The 16,887-nt window shown below is 40.3% G+C and overlaps 1 protein-coding gene across 3 annotated transcripts in view; it reads right to left on the minus strand.

Moving 5' to 3' along the window:
- Positions 1-516: 516 nt before the first annotated feature.
- The window catches only part of LOC118742376 (lipase 3), a 61,251-nt gene continuing 44,880 nt past the window's right edge, over positions 517-16,887 (minus strand). For 2 of the 3 annotated variants that reach the window (XM_036474404.1, XM_036474403.1), the window contains one exon: positions 520-700. In XM_036474404.1, coding sequence (XP_036330297.1) covers positions 566-700 — 135 coding nt within the window. In that variant the 3' untranslated portion in view covers positions 520-565. Of the gene's footprint in view, positions 701-16,887 lie in introns of all 3 variants that reach the window. The other variant, XM_036474405.1, reaches the window with a different exon arrangement.

Genomic DNA, 16,887 nt, shown 5'->3' on the forward strand with positions numbered 1-16,887 from the left:
AACCGTACAGCTGTTCACTTACCGCCGACCGCTCTACCGTCATCCACTGTAATTCTGGGTAGAGCTTATACCTTGGTTATAATGGACGGGGCGAATCGTAACGAATCGCGGCGAATTCGTAAGGATCTATTGATTTTAGATGCTTCCGTTTTACGTTACGTTCAAGTGCATTATAATCGTTGGAATTCATTGCCCATACAGTAGATAATTAAGTGACAGTTCACTCCGTTCCGTTACTTCCATTATAATCCAGGCATTAGTGTAATTTTGCTCTTAAGCACTATTGTAGGTCCCCTTTCAGACACGTCAAGTCTTGCTTTCAAGTCTGCTCGTTCGTTGGCGAAGGAGGTGGGAAGAGAGGGGAAGAGTACATATACCTCCGTACCGTGAATTCGCTTCTAGTTTTCTTGTCTCTTTTGATCTTTTCGTTGCTTCCCATTTAAGAACCAAGGACTTGAATTAAAATAAATTTGACGCGTGTGGAAGCAAATAGAAAACACAAAAGAGAATGCGAAAAAAATTGCTTTCAAGACTTGACCTGTCAGAAAGAGGACTAGTTCTCTCGTCAAATTGTCGATTGGCTATGTATATGTATGTGAGCGAAGACATAATTACCTGACTTAATCAGCTGGCCGAAGTGTTGAAACTGCTTGCGCGATATACCAGCTGGAGTTGTTTCAAACAAGCGAGGCAAAATACCCTGTTAAACGGAAATCAAAATTTGTATTAGAGCCGCAATTATCTTGAACTATTTAAAATACAAATAAACTAGTCTGAAATCAAATAAAGGTAAAATTATTTATTGCTGTTGATGTTGTATACAAGGTGTGGCTGTTAAATAATAGTTGCGTTCCTTATCTCCCAGAAATAGTCCGAAGTAGTCAGATTTAGTCCAAAAAGCGTTCCTTAACTCGAAAATGACTGCAGAAATGAGAGAGCAACTCTCAGTGAAAGTGATTCTCTTCAGTCCGAGGTAGTCAGATTTAGTCAGAAGAATTTTTGCTGGCAGAATCTTTAAAAGTGTCAAATTCACCTGAATTTAAATTAACGGAAATTAAAGAATACACAAAAAGTGAGAATAATCTAAAAAGTAAAAAAAGTGAATTGAAAGTGGAAGGAGGCAAAAAATAATTGGTATAGTAAGTGTTTATTGTGCTTGCGCTTGTGAGAATATTACTACGTTTGTACGAACGTATTATTTGCAAATAACAATTTGCAAAATGGTAAACTTTGCCGCATAAACGCTGAGTTAATTTTTTATTTGCAAATAACTAAATCACGCAAATAAGTATTGATTAGTGGTACTATTTGCAAATAAGGGCAAGACGCCGCCATTCTTAGGTTTATTTCCTTTTTCGATGGTCATCTTATTGCCTTTTTATAATCAAGACGTTGCCATATTCAACTTTATTTTCCTTTTCGATGGTCATCATATTGCCTTTTTATAATCAGGCATGGGCGTAGCCAGGTAGGGGCAGGGGGGTGGCCCGGCCCCCCCCCCCCCCCCCCCCCCCTAACTTTTAAATTTTCCTTATATATATAGAATAGTACCCTGAAATGCCAGCTTAATAGGGTCACTTCCGTCTCGTTAAAAACCTGACAACTCTTCAAGTACGTTCAATACACGTCGCCATATAGTTGGCCGCACAGGTCCAGTTGAGATTTACTCCTGGTTTTGCGCAATCTTGGCTCTGAACACAATATCCCATAAGGTCTTATGACAACCCTCGCGATGGCCTGCTCCTTTGAGAGAAGAGAACTTCGGGACACTTAAAAGCGACTGTGCTACGTGTGGAGATAGCGGACACCCAATTGAAATGAACAAACGAAGGCAAATGAAACAGACGTAGATGTTCTGGAGGAAGAATGCAGCTCATTCAGAAGGAGCAGTAGAGTTGTGCGTTCCCCGCCACAAACTCCTCTGCAGGCAAAAGCCGGCTCCACGAGCGCGGAGAATGCTGCCGACGTGGCACAGAAGGCTTTATCTTCCCCAATGACAACTTCCGGCGGTGGTCGTCACCGAACACGAGTTGCTGCAAGCAACTACAAACACGTCACCGCAAGCTCGGAAACCCGCGAATGCATTGAAGAAGAGCAGTTGGCTCAAATTCGAGTCGTCTTGAAGAAGATGCAGAGTGCTGTCTCCAAGCAGAAGAATGTGTCCGTCGACATTAAAATGGGCATGGCTTAAATCGAAGAGAGCTTAAATATACTAAGCAATCTCCGAGAGCAAGGCCGGAAAAAGCCTACCCTTTCCGAGCTGCGGAAAACTGGCCCTGGCTCACAAAAGAGGGCTCGACCTCGGTCTGACTCCCCTACAGGTGAGCCGGAAAAGAAAAAAAGCGCAGAAAATCGCACCAAATAATCAATAGACAACGGTTGATAAACGCAGAAACCCAAGCCAGGGCCAGGTCAACCCCTGGCCAATAGGGGCGAGGCGACCAGCCTCGAGGCTGATAAAAGGAAAAGTCTCGCCAAACTCATCATTAAGCCAGCTGAAGGCAAAACCTATGCATAGGTGCTGGGAACGATACGTGGTAAGCTCCAATCTGAGAAGACGTCTACCGTAATTCGATCTGCTCGAAAAAACCGTCGTGTTTATCGAGATAGGGCGCTGTGGCGACTATTCAGCATTCAAAGAAAATGTGTGCACGGCCATTGGCCAGCTTGGATACATCCGTATCCTCACTAGACGTTTACGTCTAGAAGTTCTGGGCGTTGACTGCCTAACCACGGTTCTAGAAGTGGAGAACGCTATACGCGGGGAATTAGGAGGCAAAATGAATGGCCAACTTCGCGCCTTCAGGGATGCGCTTGTTGAGGCTGAGACACAGATTGGGCAAATATGATTAAATTTATATAAGGCAACTTGCTCTTGAACTAAGAGCAGCCGCTGCCATCATCAGTGAACCCTATAGAACAAAGGAAACCTGGCATGTTGACCAATCATGCTCGACCGCGGTATAGATTTCTAACCCCAACTATCGCGCAGAAAGCAGTGGGGTCGGATGTTGCTACGTCTGTGAAAATGGCGCAAATTACTCTGGTTAGCTGCTACCTGGCGCCAAACGATACAGTCATTGTCTTCAGGGAAAAGCTTGAAGGCCTTGAAGATGAGTTGCGTGTTATAACCGGCCATATAATTGTTGCAACGCAAGAGGTGTGGAATGGGGTATTCCCAAACAAACACCAGGGGAAGACTGGTCCTTGAAATGGCAGCCGGCATTGACCTGACCATTCTCAACACCGGGACGACCCCTACATACCGAAGGCCGGGTTTTGGATACTCGATCCCTGACGTAACCCTGGTTTCAGAAAGCCTTCTTGGATGGGCTTACGAATGGAGGGTGGTGGAAGGCCTGATGGAAGTACATCACTGTCCAAGTCACTGACACATCGCAAGAGCAAACACGTAGCATCCCCGCAGGAAACCAGGATGGAACCCGGCTAGGGTTGCAAGTTCGACACATCACTCCTAGCAGATTCCCAAAGCCTTTCACCCACAACGGGAGAGATCCACAACAGGGAGTCTTGTGCTATGCTGGTCGAAGAAACCATGCGCTGTATACATCGGGCATGCAAAGCCTCAATGCCGCAGAGGATAGCATGGTCAGGTAAAAACCAGGTATACTGGTGGAATGATCGAATTACAGAGCTGCGAAGGGCCTGCCATAAAATGCGGAGACTCGCAACGCGCGCTCGTGGCAGACCTGAGGCGCTCACCAGAGTAGCAGCCAGAGTAGCAGCCTACAAAAGCGCTAAGAAAGCACTTGAGGCCGAGAAACAGAAGAGTAAGCGGAACTGCTGAAAAGCGTTATGTGCCGAAGTGAATTGTGATCCTTGGGGCAGGGATATAAAAGAGCCACGAAAAAGTTCCATACGCTATCGCAAGTGAGAGATGAGGTCCGAGTTAAGAATATAATGGATTCACTATTTCTCACACACCCACTAAGAGCAGATACAATGTTCATCGAGGAGCAAGCCGAGGCACCACTGTTCTCGGTATACGGACTGAAGTTAGCTCTGCGAAGCATGAAAGTCGACAAGACTCCAGGCCCCGATGGCACACCAGCGGAGGCAATCAGGTTAGCAGCGAAAACGAGCCCTGATCTCCTGCTTAACATGTACAACAGCTACCTTAGGACACGGGTCTTCCCAAGCCAATGGAAGAAGGCGAGGCTGGTACTTATACCTACGGGCAAAGGGGAACCAAATTCTGTTAAAAATACGCTTAAAGTTAGCCATAGAGAACGAGGGATGCTTTTCACCCCGACAAATAGAGTCTGGAAGGGACACTCAACTATAGAGGCAATTAGCGAAGAAGTCGAGGCGGTACATAAAGCCGAAGAAGCCTGCTATCAGGCGCTGCCAATAGTGCTGCTAGTTACACTGGACGTCAAGAACGCCTTCAACTCGGCAAGATGGGACAACATGCTGGAGGCCTTGGAACGGTCATTCAAAGTTCCAACATATTTGCTAGATATGATTAAGGACTACCTCAGAAACCATTGGCTTTTATACGACGCAATACAACGTCAGAGAAAAAGACGTATAACCGGCGGAGTGGCGCTGGGAGCTGTACTTGGCCCGGACCTTTAGAACGCCACGTATGAAAGTCGTTTTCACATGGCAATACCGGAGAGCGCCTTCCTTGTCCCTTTCGCGGACGATGTGGCCACCGCCATAAATGCAAGAAACATCTAGCTAGCGCAGGTCAAGCTAAACCAGGTACCAGGTAATGCGCTGCGCCAGTGGATCGATGAGCGATCACGGTCTGCAATTGGCTACAGCCATAAACAGAGATCGTACTCCTCCCCAAGAAATGGATCCCAACAATTATAAACATGATGGTCGGACCTCAGCCTGTGACAACTTCTAGGTCTATAAAATACCTAGGGTTGAAGCTTGATAACAAACTCACATTCTGGGAACACATTCATGGAGTATGTGAAAAAGCTGCGCAGAGCACGGTGTCTGTAAACCGGCTGATGGCGAACGTGGGCGTCCCGAAGCCATGCCGTAAGAAACTTTTGATGACAGCGATCCAGTCGGTGCTCCTGTATGGGGCGGAAATATGGGCCGACGCAGAGTAAAAAAACACCGGATTCAAATGTCCTCCGTCCAGCGCAGAGGAGCACTATTTACGTATTGATTCTGCATACCGTACAGTGTCCGCGGATGCGGTTCTAGTTATTTCTGGCGTCATGTCAGTAGAGCTACTTGCTTACGAGCGAAAAGAGATTTACAAGTTTAGTGACGAGATGGGCCAAGCAGCTGCCGCGGAAAGGGCACGCGAGCAACTAATCCATCACTGGTAATAAAACTGGAATGCGAGTACAAAAGGTCGATGGACGCACGCCCTGATAGTCGACCTTCAAACATGGTTGATAAGACCGCACGGGGACATCGATTTCCACCTGATGCAATTCCTCACCGGTCATGGTTACTTCCGAGAATATCTTCATAGAATGGGTAGGGTAGACTCATCGTTCTGTAACTACTGTGGAAACGTCGAAGATAACGTACACCATACATTCTTCACTTGCAAGCACTTCTTGACTTCGCGCAAAATGTTGGACGAAAGAAAGAAAGAAAGAAAGTGATCAGTTATCTTCTATATACATATATAAAAATGGTGTGCAAAATGTATAGTAATTCATCAATTGAGAACGATTGGGCCGATTTGGCAAACATTTTTTTTAGTTGTTCGTAATTGCCAGGAGGTTCTTACGAAAGAAAATTTTGGGAAAACCTTCTAGGAAAGTTGTGAAATTGGAACAACGGAATTTCGTGTGCAATTCCTTCGGAATGCTTTCGAATGGAAAAATAGAAAATTTTAAGTGGAAAACTCGGAAAAATCCGGCAGAACACGAAAAATTTGAATTCTTTTCGACGAAATTTTGCATTTTATGCCATGATTTGAAGATTTTGGACGATGTAAAGGTGGAAAATTCGTTGTGAAGCTTGGAAAATTTCGGATAATTGTGAGCACGAATCAATTGGGAACAATTTTCTCCTATGTTTCATAACCGATTCGAATGGCTGCTGCGTTTTTGGAAAGGTGTTTAGAAGGCGGAGTGCACCAAGCTTTAAATTTTGCGATATGTGGCGCAGCGATCGAGCTACACTGAAAAACTGCATTTAGTACGTAGGTACTAGAGGTGTCAAACTATCGATAGTCACACCATCGATAGTTTTGATAGTTTTCAGAAAAACTATCAATATTCACGATAGTCTCGAAAAAAGCAAAACTATCGATAGCACTATCGATAGCGCTAAATCAGTTAGGTTGCTTTGTTTTACAGGTCATAGTGAAATAAATATTATCTTATAAAAGTTATAATCATTCAAAATTAAGTAACTGCTAAGCCAAAATACTTCCCTTTTTAGAAATTCAAAAACAAACACAAGTTATAAAAACAAAACAGGATTTACGATTAACATATGTATGTATTTTGGGCTAAATGCGTGCATATTTGAATATGACGTCGGCATCACCCTAAAAAACAAAATTTTTAATTCAAATTAAAAAATTCAGGTATTACCAACAATAGTTCGATAGTCTTACTAAACTATCGATATTTGTGATAGTATAAGAAAAAACTATCAATGAGTATTGATAGTCTAAAAAAATTGAAACTATCGATACTATCGATAGTGCCATCGATAGTTTGACAACTCTAGTAGGTACCCTTTTGCCTAGATTAGCATATAGGATCAATTTTTTCCGGTAAGTAGGCCAGGGACCGATCTATTCGAAAAAATATTATTTATGGTACCACTTGCTTGAAATTTGGCAAGTAGGTAGCTTATTGCCTGGATTAACATATAGAATATTTTTTTTCTGAGAGGTGGACCAGGGACCAATCTATTCGCAAAAATCTTAGTTATGGACCGATTTGCTCGAAATTCGGCACGTAGGTAGCTTATTGGCAGGATTAACATACATTATACTTTCTTCTGATAGGTGGACCAGGGGCCGATCTCTTCCAAAAAATCTTATTTATGGTCCGATTTGTTTGAAATGCGATGCCCGCATTAAAGATATGCGTAGAATATAATTTCTTATTTATGGTCCGATTTGTTTGAAGTGCGATGCCCGCATTAAAGATATGCGTAGAATATAATTCAGTCATTTTTTTACAGTTCGAAAGGTGTTTAAAGGCACCGCAAACTGTATTGGCTATTTAACAATACTTATTACCAACAAAAATTGAAAAAATATGATTTTATTTATTTATTTATTTCGTCTACAGAAAAATGTTTTCTTACATACAATTGAGATAAAAAGATTTATATATTTAAGTATGTATGATACATTACAGAGTGAACCAATTATACATATTAACTTGTAAAGATAACAAAGATATACAATAGCAATTTGGGTAGCTGGCGAGGCCTAGTCTCCAGTCCACTTTTGTGTGCGGCGGGCGGAAAGACCTAGTTTCCGCTCCGCGATGTTTACAGGCCGTTGATCATGGTCGGAAAGGCCGAGCTTCCGACCCATGTTCCCGTAGTCATTACTTTGTATGTGAGGCAGGCAGAAAGTCCTAGTTTCCGCTCCGCGGTATAAACGAACTATTGGGCGAGGTCGGAAAGGCCGAGTTTCCGATCCCTGCTCGTATTGTCCTACGCGGTCGCGAAAATATACGAAGCCATTACAATTGTACTAAGCAGTCATAGATATTGTGTAATTTTTTCGTTCACGGTTACAGATATTAGTTTATTTAGTTAACTCGTTGAGAAAAGTTTTCTATATTACAAAAAGCGATTCAGGTGTGTCGAAGCAATTATAATGCTTGTTAAAATCTTGGCATAAACACCGAAAAGCATCATGCATTTCAATGTTTGATTTACAAATACGCACCATAATAGGTTTAAAATGTCTCGTGGGTCTTGTAGGAATACAAAAATGTATCTCACTCAGTAAAAAGGGACTACTGACCATCCCGTTCATTAATTTAATTAAAACAAGTAAAAAAGTCTAAGTTCGGGCGGAGCCGAACATTAAATACCCGGCGCAAGTATTTAATATATGACTTTCACCTTTCCGAAAGCTACCGCTACATGTAAGCCGGGGCGTATCAATTTCGAGTAAATTAGAGTCCTTAAATTTCGGAATTTCGAAGTTTCAAGCAGTTCTGAAATTTACCGTTATATGAAAAGCGGCCGTTATTTTAGTCCGATTTCAATAATTTTCAACGTTTTGCTTTTATGTGGCAAGCACAATAACCATACCGAGTTTGGTACAAATTGGTAGAACGGTTACCGAGATACATATATGTGATCATAAGTGGGCGGTGCCACGCCCGTTATCCAAAATTTTATCACAAACGTATTTCTTGGTTAATTAATAATTAATTCTTGGTAATTGGAATAAATTAGCTTTAATATTTACTGATTTATCGAAGATTTTGTATTTCTCTAATACCATGTCCCCACCGGAGCTAACCACGTAGTTATGACTAATGAGTTGGTTATCCCGATAACCCACTTGATTTAGCGTAGTTTCGCCATATAAAAATGACAGTACTTAACCATTTCACTGAGATGGGTAAAAGCTAACCAACTCGAAACCACGTCGAAAGTCTGATACAACCCTGTGTTTTTCCGCCATCTGTGGGTCATTAGCGTTAAAATGTAAAAAATTCATTCCCTACTAGTGTTTGGACTTAACTAAGATAAGATCAAATTTACTCCGGTTTTGAAAATTTTTAAATCTACTCCTCTTCTCCGCTTGACTTCAAAACTATTCCGTTTTTTTTTTCATTCATGTTATGCCCCTCTTGGGGCGGTTTTTGAGTGTTCACCACCGGTTTCAGTAAAAAAATTGAAAGTTAGCCAAATTTCACTGTTAAAAACTTATTCTTTCATAGCAATGCGCCAATAAAGTAACTTCGTTATTTTTTGATGTATGGATGTCGAAATTGGCGGATGCAGAATGGTACTTAAGTAGTATACTTAAGTAGAAGAATTAAATTTATATAAAGTAGAAAAGGTTTAGATCCTATTGCTCTTTAAAAAATTAAGTGTTAGATACCTTCTACTTTATAGAAAATGCTAAAAATTACCTAAATATGTAACATATTATCCTTACATTGCCTCGCGTTCTTATTTTTGCATGAATAGAAAATATTTAAGTAAAAAAATTAATGTCAGAAACGAAAATAATAAAATCAATCTAGTACGGAAAATTTGTTTTGCTCCGAACACTGTTCTCTACATTTGAACTGTTTTATAAACCTCAAACCGCAGTGTGGACAGCAATAGTTAGTGATGTGGTTAAGTTCGATTTGAGATGGTTAGCTTTTTGGTGGGGACATGGTATAAATTAGCGTTATATGGGATGTGGGCGTGGTTATTGTACGATTTTAAAAATTTTCAGCCATTTGGTATGTTGTGCGAAGGTCAACAGCTGTTTGAAATTGGTGCAGCGGTTACCACATGTAACCATAAGTGGGCGTGCCTACGCCCATTTTCCAAAAATTTATAATATTCTTATTTTTCGTCTAAAATTTGTTGCAAATATCAATTTTGAGTGAATAATCTTCGGTAGTTACTAAAATATCGCAGTTTTCGTATTTCCGAAAATTACCGTTATATGGGATGTGGGCGTGGTTATTGTCCGATTTTTTAAAATTTCGGCCATTTAGTATGCTGTACCAAGACCAACAACTGTGCCAAGTTTGGAAGAAATTGGTGCAGCGGTTACCAAGATATACACATATAACCATAAGTAGGCGTGGCTACGCCCATTTTCCAAAAATTTATAATATTCTTCTTTTTCGTCTGAAAATTATTGTAAATATCAATTTTGAGTGACCATTTTCAATACCAACCTACCTTGTATTAACGGAAAGCTACATACCAAATTTGGTTGAGATATCTAAATTTTTGCTCGAGTTATCGTGTACACGGACGGACGGACAGACGGACAGACGGACGGACAGACAGACATGGCTTAATCGATTTCTCTATTCATTCTGATCATTTATGTATAGATTTGTATTTTCGATTCGTTTTGGCTGTTACAAACAACCGTTATGTGAACAAAATTAATATACAACAAAATTAATATATATATATAGTGCACAAGTGCGCTCGTGTATAAAAAGAACAACAAGCTAGGGATGGCAAAGTCGACTGAAGTCGACTTTTCACTTTCGACTCTCGACATTTTTTTAATTTATTTGCCAATAAAAACTGATCTTTCAACAAGCTCGCGGAGTGCTGTTTGGTCGTATTTAAAAAAAAAATTGTCTATAAAACTGTTGTGAAATGTGAAAAGTGTGGTATCGAAATGAATTTTAATGACAGTACAACAGTACAAATTATTTAAGAGCAGCTCATAAAATTATTATACGAAAACAAATTCCTCAAATTTGGTAATCGTTTGTCTCCATAATCTTCAGTTAATAATGAGGTAAGATAAACATATTATATTATTATAATATATATTTTAACAATTTCATGCAAGAAAGTTTTTCTGCTTGAGTTTATGTAAGTTTTTGCAGACAGTCTTCGGTTCGAATTTGACCAATCCGTAAGGTACAAAGTTTTAAACACCGCTAAAAACGTTGCTGGTAGGATTCCAGTTAATATGCGACATTGGTCATGTGGATAGTCCCAATCCACTAGCTGTCTGGGCTACTCCCATATTTATCCATGCTTATAAAGTGGCACTTATATTTCTATCAATACCCGCCAATTCTGCTCCATCGGAAAGGCCACATTTTTCAAAAAGTTGTCCGCAATTACCAAATATCGATTCAAAAAATTTTTAGATTTTTTTTTGTGAGAATTTAAAATTTTTTTTCAAAAATTTTCATGCTGTATAACTGGAACAAATTTCAAAATTTTGAAAAATCCTTTAGTGTCTGTTTTTTTTTACCTAGCATTGAATTTCACTAAATTACAGATTATTCTAAAGACCACTGGTAAATCATGATATTTTTGGCGTATTCTGACTCCTATATTTATAGCTAATATATGAGTTAAATGCAGAGTATACTTAATACATTTTCTTTTTATAAAAAAAGTCGAAAAAAGTCGAACAAAGTCGACTTTTCTTCGTGGATCGGTCGACTTTTAAAGTCGACTGTACAGAGTCGATCGAAAAGTGGAAAGTCGATTTTCTAATGAAGTCGAACAACCCTACAACAAGCATATCTCTACGACTCTGAAGCGTCGGCAAATCTGTAAGCTTCAGGCGATCCTTGTAGGGTGGGAGATTTTTAGACGAGTCCCAACATAAATTTTTGAGGGCAAATAACAGGAACTGTTTCTGCACTGATTTGAGCCTGTCACTATGAATTTGATAACTAGGAGGAGAGGTAAAGAGAACTTTAGTGACATAAGGATCGTTAAACTCCTTGGCCCAGCGCTTAAGAAACGCCAACAATCCTCTAGCCCTAATCACGCAGGAGTTTATGTGAGACTTGAATTCTAGTTTCGGATCCATAGTTACACCTAGGTCAATGAAATTGGTCACTTGCTCAACATTGTGGTCAGATATCATATACGAATTTGGGTCGAATGATTTTCTAGAGAAGGTCATGAATTTACACTTTTTCAAATTGAGTGACAAGGAAATTGCTTCACACCACTCGAAAATGCAGGTTAGGTCAGCTTGCAAATGCTCCCTATCTTCTGCAGTACTAATGTACTTAAAGAGCTTAACATCAACAGCGTACATTAAGCACTTCGAGTAATTCAACACCTTAGGAAGGTCATTTATAAATAAAATAAACAAGACGGGACCAAGATGGCTGCCCTGAGGTACGCCGGACGTGACATGTATTGGCCGGGAGGTACAATTTTTAAAAATTACTCTTTGTTTCCTATCCACTAAGTAAGCAGAAAGCCAGCTGAGAAGAATAGGGGGGAAACCAATTCGATCAAGTTTATATATAAGGATTGAATGAGATACTTTATCAAATGCCTTGCTGAAATCAGTGTAAATCACGTCCGTTCGAAGATTGTTTTTAAACCCATTAGACACATAAGTAGAGAATTCAAGAAGATTGGATACAGTTGATTTACCTTTGCAAAAACCGTGTTGCGATAGATCTATAGCAGAAGTAATAGAGTGAGATAGTTCTTCCGTAACGATTGCCTCAAAAACTTTAGGAATAGCACAAAGCTTCGCAATTCCTCTATAGTTTACGATGTTAGTCCTACTACCATTTTTATAAAGTGGCAAGATAAACGAATCCTTCCAGGAAGATGGGAAGACACCCTGTTTTAGGGAAGCATTAAAAATATTTGTCAGAGGCTTATAAAAATGCTCTGCACAACTTTTAAGAACACTTGTGGGTATACCGTCTGGGCCAGCTGTATATGAAATTTTCAAACAATTCAAATGAATGAGGACGTCCGCAGCAGATATCGATGGAATTCGGATGCAATCAAATGACGGCAGAAAGAATGGGTAGCTAGATAGATTCGAAATTAGTTGGGAAGATGTTTAACTGGCAGAGTAGTTTGACTCGAAGAAACCAGCAAACATATCGGCAATAATATTTTCGTCACTGGAGACTAAGTCATTTAACTTCAATGTTGAGGGATAACCGTTAGTCTTAGGCTTTGTGTTCACAAAGGCGTAAAACGATTTGGGATTAGAAACTATATTGAGTCGAACCCTGTTAATATAATTATTGCAACACTTTTTGTTCAATACATTGTATTTATGCCTAAGAATGGAGTACGCGGAGTAGTGAGAAGACAAGCCAGATTTTTTAAGAAGCTTAAAAATGCTTTGGATTTTTCATTTTTTAAGCGTTTTAATTCGCCCGTAAAACACTAAGCGTTAGACGTTACGTTAGCTTCCTTTATGATTTTACTGAAAATATGGCGCAAGGAATTGCTAAAATGTAAGGCACTATCCTCAGCATTCCCATCATACTGGGGCCAAGTTATCTTCGATATCTCTAACCTAAGTTTACTATAATCTGCTGTTTTAAATGAGTAACGCTCCGCTCTTGATTTTTTTACTGGTAAAGCAACATGAGATGCGTGAATTTATCAAGGACAATTCCAGTGGTGGGTGGTGAGAATCAACAGGTGTAATCACAGCATAACTAGGGGCTATTGTGACGTTGGAAACGTCGTCCACAAAAACTAAATCCAGACATTTACCAAGTTATTACTAATAGAGTTGATCTGGCTTGAAAGACCAGAAAAGATCGTTCAAAAATTGATTGATGAGATCACGAGAGGAATTTGGTACTAGAATACCATCTATTAGATCCCAAGAAACACCCGCAAGATTGAAGTCCCCCAGGATAATAACAGTATCGGAGGGCTTCACCATGGCATGTAGAGAGAGCAGTAAGGAGGAGTGTTTTAAATAAACAGAAAGGCTCGAGTAAAGGTGCCCACACTCACCGACGTGTACGTATGCCGTGTCTGTTTGACGTAGCAACATATAAAATTTACTGTTGATAGAGAGAGAGAGAAGCACGCGTAACCGTTGCACGTACACGGTGGTGAGTTTTCATTTACATGGCACTCTCATAAGTTTGATCGGGTGAGCTGACACGTTAACGTACGGGTGAGCCACGCGCGATGGTTACGCGTGCTTCTCTCTCTCACTATCAACAGTAAATTTTATATGTTGCTACGTCAAACAGACACGGCATACGTACACGTCGGTGAGGGTGGGCACCTTTAGGTAGTATATAAGCAGCAACAAGATAAACGCTATTAGAACGATATCTTATTCGAACGCAGAGGAATTCAACTTCATCGGTGTCAGTGAACTCAATTTCTTCAGAAGAAAGGTCAGTCTGAACAGCTATTATGACGCCTCCACCTTTTTAACCGACTTCCAGAAAAGGAGGAGGTTATCAGTTCGTCGGAATCTTTGTTTTTTTTTTATGTATGTTACCGCATAACTTCGGACCACGTCAACCGATTTCGATAATTCTTTTTGCATCGGAAAGATAGTGTCTCAGAGGTGGTCCCATACTAATCAGTGGATCATGAGATATATATATATATATTTTTTTTATATGAGAGTTGAAGTCGGTTTTTTTTTTGCTAAAAATTACTTGTTTATTTAAACGGTCGTTTCGAAACACTTCATACTTAGGACACAAAATTTCGGAGTTGAACACATTCGGCTTGAGCCAGGTTTCAGTAAACACCAGTACTTTGAAGTCAAAATCATGGGACTGCAAGTGTAACCTTGATAGCTTTGTGTTCAAACCTCTCAGATTTTGGTATTAAATGCTAATGGTGAAGTTACTTATTAGTTTTTTGATGCCGAGGTGGACAGCGGAAGTTGATCCAAATTTTGCCATTGCGGTCTAGATCTAAATTCAAATTCGCGAATGAAGGCACCGCTTGGCCAAAAAGATGGGCTCATTACTTTATCAAAGCAGTCTTCGGATATGTCTATTTTAAAAGAAGAAATGCTTCTTTCATACGAAAATCTGAACTTGCGTACATGCAACTCATTTGCTATCAGCCTGGAAGTTAAATACCCCTTCACATCATCGACAGTGGTATCTTTTGAAAACCTATATACAAAGACCGATTTTTTGGAAGGGACAACGATTAAATCCCTCGGGATGGGGTTAACGTAATCGGAAACGGTCTCAGATGTGGTAGGGGGTTGCGGTACAGCTGTCAAATCCTTGGAAGGAGCATCGATGGCTCCGGATGTGGTAGGGGGTTGAGATGTAGTTGTGGAGTTTTTGGAAGGAGCAACGACTACTTCCTTCGGAGCGGTGTTGACGCAATCGCAGACGGCTTCAGATGTGGTAGAGGGTTGAGATGAAGCTGTTGAACAGGAATTTAGTGAGACTCCAGTAGTAGAAGGACGTGGTTGGGGAGATTCAGTCCGCTGAGGAATCGGTGTTAAAACTTATGAGTTCTTTGTTCATAGCTGGAGTCAAAAGTGGGCGGTTCTGCGGAAGATCAAGGTCCGCAGTGATGGGATTCAACACAATATTTTCCACGCCTCTCCTACGTCTTTTAAGACCTTTTCCAGGAGAAGGAGAGGAGGAAGTATCTAATAATTTAAATTCTTTGAATTCATCCTCATACTTCTTGAACTTCTCGTTGAGAAGTTTTAGCTCTTTGCTTATCTCCGAAAATCCATTTATAGCGGTTCTAAATAGTTTACAGAGATCCACAACAGTTTTTTTACACTTTGGACATGACCAGCGAAGTCCATTGTCTCCAATAATCATATCCAGAACTCTCCCATTAATACCAGCACACTTTAAATGAGACAGTTCATCGCAAAGCCAGCACGCCACAAAACGGTTCGAACCGGCTTTTACATTAAATTTTTCGAACAGACAGGACATTTTCCGCGAATTTTATTAAAAAAGAATAAAAATAGCGAAATTAGGAATGCATTGTACGACAACGTTTCAAGCTCACAGTAATTGGTAGTTTAATAGCTAGTAGTCTTATTTAGTGAAGTTCAATGGTTAGAAACCGTGCTGAACTTAACAGTTTTAAAGCCACTGAGTTAGCAAAATCAGCTGTCACCAAGAAAGCGACTGTCGATGATAAACAAAGGTGTGTTTAAAGCGCGAAAGAAAGCAAAATGAACAAACAAATGCGATATTCCTTACACTCTCACGTAAAAGCTACAATAATGCACCAAAACAGGCAAATATGCACGAAGGCCGAAAAATACAACTTTTCAATCAACGCACTTTATGACTAAATCAAGTCAATTTATTGGAATTTGGCTTCAGTAAACTTTTTTCGGTGTGAATAACACAAATTAGAACTGCTTAGCACTTTGTAAAAGAGTTAAACTTTGGAAATTCTTTCAAGTGAAAGTTTAAGTGACCGCACAGTACGAACGTTGCCAGATCGTGATGCAGCAAATGTTAACAAAATATTTGACAGATTTTTTTGTACTGATTACGAATCCGTAAGCATAGAGTTTACATCAGCTCCAGATTTAAGAAAAACGAGGTCAAAGTGTCAAAAAATCGCGAGAACCTCTAGCAAGGAAACGAAAGGGGGTAGAACGGCTGTACCGATTTTTATTAAATTCTATACACCTTCTGCAGACTTTCGATATATTAAGGGAGCGTGGCATCACCCATACATATCAAATTTTTCTTACCGTATATCTCCGGAAGTATTTGTGGCAGTGTCCTGGAAATCGGTATATAGATTTCGGGGCTACTGGAAAAGGTGGCGTGGCGACTTAAAAAAATATTGAAACTTTTACCTATCTCTAAAAACATACACCCAGAATACAGTGTTTTTTTCTTTTTCATAATACATTTTTTTTGTTAATTTTCTATAGAAATATAGTTCATTTTGCATCAAATGGCACCAAATTTTGAGTATGCACTTTTGTAGCCTGCAATGCAACTAGACTGAATGCAGCTCATACATGGAGAGACCATAGATTCGGTCACTCAAAAATTCTGAGCACAATTCCAGCAACCTTACGTAAGCTGGATTACATTAGTCCACATCTCTGCTTCGAAAATAAATTTTCTACCAGAGTTTCAGACAGAGGCAACTTGGTAAACCGCTCAAACTTAGATCCAGGATCTTCCGCTATATTTACGGACGGGTCAAAGTTCGACGGGTCAGAACTCTCGCCAACCCTAAACAGGCGGATCTCTGACCACTGCAGCGTTTTTCAGGCGGAATTAACAGCCATAAGGGAGGCTGCCCTATGGCTTAAAAGTGGCACAAATTGTCCACAATCCGTCACTATCTACTCTGACAGCCAAGCAGCGATTAAATCTTTGCAGTGCAGTAACACTTCCTCAAAGGTGGCTGCCGAATGCAGAAGTACCCTAAACGAGCTTGCCGCAAAAGCCACCATTAACGTGGTATGGGTACCCGGGCATAGTGGAATACCGGGAAACTGCGCGGCAGATGAGCTGGCGAGGGGGG

The sequence above is a fragment of the Rhagoletis pomonella genome, unplaced genomic scaffold (genome assembly GCF_013731165.1).
Source record: "Rhagoletis pomonella isolate Grant_MI unplaced genomic scaffold, Rhpom_1.0 Rhpom_scaffold_00007, whole genome shotgun sequence".
In the NCBI taxonomy this organism is placed as follows: Eukaryota; Metazoa; Arthropoda; class Insecta; order Diptera; family Tephritidae; genus Rhagoletis; species Rhagoletis pomonella.